Raw genomic sequence first — 5,000 nt, forward strand, 5'->3', positions numbered from 1 at the left:
TACCAACATCATGTTATCTCTCCTAATGGTACCAACATCATGTTATCTCTCCTAATGGTACCAACATCATGTTATCTCTCCTAATGGTACCAACACCATGTTATCTCTCCTAATGGTACCAACATCATGTTATCTCTCCTAATGGTACCAGCATCATGTTATCTCTCCTAATGGTACCAACATCATGTTATCTCTCCTAATGGTACCAACATCATGTTATCTCTCCTAATGGTACCAACATCATGTTATCTCTCCTAATGGTACCAACACCATGTTATCTCTCCTAATGGTACCAACATCATGTTATCTCTCCTAATGGTACCAGCATCATGTTATCTCTCCTAATGGTACCAACATCATGTTATCTCTCCTAATGGTACCAACATCATGTTATCTCTCCTAATGGTACCAACACCATGTTATCTCTCCTAATGGTACCAACATCATGTTATCTCTCCTAATGGTACCAACATCATGTTATCTCTCCTAATGGTACCAACATCATGTTATCTCTCCTAATGGTATACCATTAGGAGAGATAACATGATGTTGGTATACCAGCATCATGTTATCTCTCCTAATGGTACCAACATCATGTTATCTCTCCTAATGGTACCAACATCATGTTATCTCTCCTAATGGTACCAACATCATGTTATCTCTCCTAATGGTACCAACATCATGTTATCTCTCCTAATGGTACCAACATCATGTTATCTCTCCTAATGGTACCAACATCATGTTATCTCTCCTAATGGTACCAACACCATGTTATCTCTCCTAATGGTACCAACATCATGTTATCTCTCCTAATGGTACCAACATCATGTTATCTCTCCTAATGGTACCAACATCATGTTGTCTCTCCTAATGGTACCAACATCAATACAGCAAGTCTTGTGTGGCTTGAAAGGCTAAATGTCATCAAACGGTGGTCCGTGGCTCGCGTGCGTGCGTTGCGTGCGTGCGCGTACCTTCCCGTGGGTCTTGTCGTTCAGACACACAGAGTTACAGATGGTGAATCTCCTCATGGTTGAATCTCTGATCGCTTCACAGTAACAGATCTCAAAGACCACGCCTCGCTCTATAGCCTGTACACACGCACACGCTCGCGCACACACACACACACACACACACACACACACACACACACACACACACACACACACACACACACACACACACACACACACACACACACACACACACACACACACACACACACACACACACACACACACACGTGTGACCATCCGATGGTTAACCCTACCCTAACCCTACAACTCCCGGTGCATTGTGGGATACTTCAGTCCACTACATTACGGTGCAAAAATGCTCACTACACATTCGGACACTAAAACAAAATGGCGGAACCCCAAAGTAGTGCACTATATGGGGCATAGGGGATGAATGAGGACGCAGCCCAGATCTACAAGCTGTAAGCTTGTATTTCCGCGATTTTGCAATTTTATTTTGGAAATAAAATGTGTCAGTGATTTATTTTTATATTTACGTTCTGCCCTGATGTGAGATTTGTGATCACAAATCAGAAATACAAATGTTAACGTTCCAATATTACATGTTTAAATGGTGATACAGCTCTACAGGTACTCATGGACACTAAAAACATCCAGATCTGGACTGGAAAAACCTCTTTATCATAAACAGGGTTAGGCTAAATATTTCCAGGAATTTGATGACGGTGGGATCGAGACACACATGATTTACTGTAAAATGGTAAATGGTAAATGGTGCATTTATATAGCGCCTTTATCCAAGGCGCTTTACATAGATTGTGCATTACATTCACCCATTCACACACACATTCATACACCGATGGCGGCGGAAGCCATGCAAGGTACCAACCAGCACATCGGGAGCAATTTGGGGTTCAGTGTCTTGCCCAAGGACACTTAGACATGTAGACAGGAGGAGCCGGGATTCGAACCGCCGACCCATGGATCATTGGACGACCTGCTCTACCTCTTGAGCCACAGTCTCCTTTTTTAATTTCAAACACGCGTGTGCGTGCACGCGTGTGCGTGCACGCGTGTGCGTGCGTGCGTGCGTGCGTGCGTGCGTGCGTGCGTGCGTGCGTGCGTGCGTGCGTGCGTGCGTGCGTGCGTGCGTGCGTGCGTGCGTGCGTGCATGCACTCACCCCGTTCACAGAGGGTCTCTTGAAGAAGAAGGGAAGTTTCTCCGTCACCGTCACACACACAATGTCTACACAGTACTCCATACAGGCTGCCTGCGCACACACACACACACACACACACACACACGCGCACGCACGCACACACGCACACACAGCAAATAAAAAAATACAAAAACCATTAGTTTTTAAATTTGCCCTATTACTTAAGAGCATATTTGATGTAGACACAGCACTCTCTAGTGTATACTCATAGTTTCATAGATATTCTACTGTTAGACAGATGATTATTATGATTATATTATGATCCTAGATGACTATTTCTATGTATGTGATGTATTTTATTACCATGTTGTTCTGCTAAATGAACTGAACTCACATGAAACAGTTTCTCTGTGGAGGGATGGACGGCTAGCAGGTCAAAGCCTCTGTAGTCCTGAGCACCGTTCTTCTACACACACACACACACGCACACGCACGCACGCACGCACGCACGCACGCACGCACGGGCAGTACGGTCCATCTTAATGATTTAGAACATTGTGTAAAAAGTTCATTTTCTTCCGTAATATAATTAAAAAACTTTCATATATTCTCAATTCATTGTGCATAAAGTGAAGTATTTAAAACCTTTTTTAGTTTTAATCATGAAGCTTGTCAACATACTGAAGCACAATGTACTCTAAAAAGATGGATGTGTTGAAACCGTTGTTAAGTTTTCACTGTCAGTGGATCAACACCATGCAGATAACACGGCCTAAATCATCACTGTGTTTTGTCATGTCCAGAGTCTCAACACAACCATCTATTATGATATTTTACAGCACTGTAAAATACGCACGCACGCACGTATACGCACGCACGCTAGGGATGCCGCCGATTAATCGATTTTCAGATTAATCGTCGGAGTCTCCGAAATCATTTTTAATATTATGAGTACCATAGACGAAAAGTCCAGATTTCAGACTGACCCCTCCACGAAAAGGCCTCGTTGTCCTGAACCCTTATCTATCATTTATACATTATGGATCAATAGTGTGGACTTAGACTGTTATTCGTCTGTGGCATTCAAATTTTCATAATCGAAAATCGAAAAGAAAAAAAAATTGAATAGCCAAAATATAGGCTAATAAGTATATCGAACATGTACCTTCATCAGAGTGGAGAATATAAGTATAAATCAAGTTGAGCTAAGCCACTCTTCTCTGCCTCTCTCTCTAACAGACACAGTTAACGATCGCTTGTTAAGTGCCTGCCAGACAGACAATCAGATGAAATGAAGGCAGTTGTAGAGTAGAGTGTAGACTAGTGAACTGAACGTTTATATCAAGTACTTTATACCAGCCCCTTATGAAACTACTTCTCCCCAAATCCAAATGGATTTCATTTTCCATCCTGAATGGCAGTAACTAGCATATAATGAGAACTGAGAAGATCTCCACAAAGGTTTACTCATCATAACTGATTATAAAACTGTAACCATCAAAGCATGCACTCAACATATAATGTTTATGTGGTCATGTGTGTTCAATTAATCGATTATTAATCGGCAGAGCTGTCGATTATTCGATTTGGCTGATGGTCACTTTCTGGCATCCCTAACACACGCACGCGCACGCACGCACGCACACACGCACGCACGCACGCTCCACTGCCATCTCTTCAAGGACAATCCTAGATGATTGACATTACAATGAACCAATAAAACATGGACTCACAAAGTGCCCGGGATCTGAAACCTTCAACGTCAACCTGTTCAGCACTCTGATTGGTCTGGATTTACCCTGAAAAAATATAAATAGATTATTATTATTATCATTAGTAGTAGTAGTAGTCCATACCCGTTTGGAGTCTCTCTCTCTCTCTCTCCCATTAACATCCTATATATTCTATATATATATATAGGTATATATGAATATATAGGAATATATATTCATCCTATATATTCTCTATACATCCTTGACTGCATTCCGTTGTCACTGTGCCTGCTGACCATGTGAACGCTGTTCCGTTGTCACTGTGCCTGCTGACCATGTGAACGCTGTTCCATTCCGTTGTCACTGTGCCTGCTGACCATGTGAACGCTGTTCCATTCCGTTGTCACTGTGCCTGCTGACCATGTGACCATGCTGACCACTGTGCCTGCTGACCATGTGAACGCTGTTCCCGAATGTCCTTAAATGATTAGCCTACATTATAACGTGGCATTTATTATACACCTCGATAACAGCCACTCACAACTATAGGTCTGACTCTGCTATTATTTTCTGTGCAGGACTTGCCAGAGAAATATGGTAAAAATCAGTTTTAAATTACATGGAGAGAAAAGTCGAGAGTTGGGATTTGGAGATTTACGCACATAGCATGACATAAAATGTGGTACTTATTCCTTCATTAAAAAATATGATAGGCCTGTATTTGGCACCTCAGTGTAAATATATCACCTCATAAGTGTAAATATATCGATATAATATATATAATTGAAACCCGCCACTGCAGTGATTTTATCCTGTGTTCAATGCGTTTCTGCGACTCAGATATATCTCTGTCGTATGGGTGTGTGTGGACATGCAGATATCTCTGTCGTATGGGTGTGTGTGGACTCATATCTCTGTCGTATGGGTGTGTGTGGACTCATATCTCTGTCGTATGGGTGTGTGTGGACTCATATCTCTGTCGTATGGGTGTGTGTGGACTCATATCTCTGTCCTATGGGTGTGTGTGGACTCATATCTCTGTCCTATGGGTGTGTGTGGACTCATATCTCTGTCCTATGGGTGTGTGTGGACTCATATCTCTGTCGTATGGGTGTGTGTGGACTCATATCTCTGTCGTATGGGTGTGTGTG

The 5,000-nt window shown here is 42.4% G+C and overlaps 1 protein-coding gene across 3 annotated transcripts in view; it reads right to left on the minus strand.

Annotated features, from left to right (window-relative positions):
* The window catches only part of rpp30 (ribonuclease P/MRP 30 subunit), a 20,115-nt gene that overhangs the window by 11,533 nt on the left and 3,582 nt on the right, over window positions 1–5,000 (minus strand). For all 3 annotated transcript variants that reach the window (XM_079531842.1, XM_079531843.1, XM_079531841.1), the window contains exons 4-7: window positions 3,871–3,936; window positions 2,532–2,603; window positions 2,159–2,248; window positions 975–1,091 (exon numbers count right to left, since the gene is read on the minus strand). In XM_079531842.1, coding sequence (XP_079387968.1) covers window positions 975–1,091; window positions 2,159–2,248; window positions 2,532–2,603; window positions 3,871–3,936 — 345 coding nt within the window. The remainder of the gene's footprint in view (window positions 1–974; window positions 1,092–2,158; window positions 2,249–2,531; window positions 2,604–3,870; window positions 3,937–5,000) is intronic.

This window comes from Electrona antarctica (assembly GCF_951216825.1).
Source record: "Electrona antarctica genome assembly, contig: scaffold_54, whole genome shotgun sequence".
Lineage (NCBI taxonomy): Eukaryota > Metazoa > Chordata > Actinopteri > Myctophiformes > Myctophidae > Electrona > Electrona antarctica.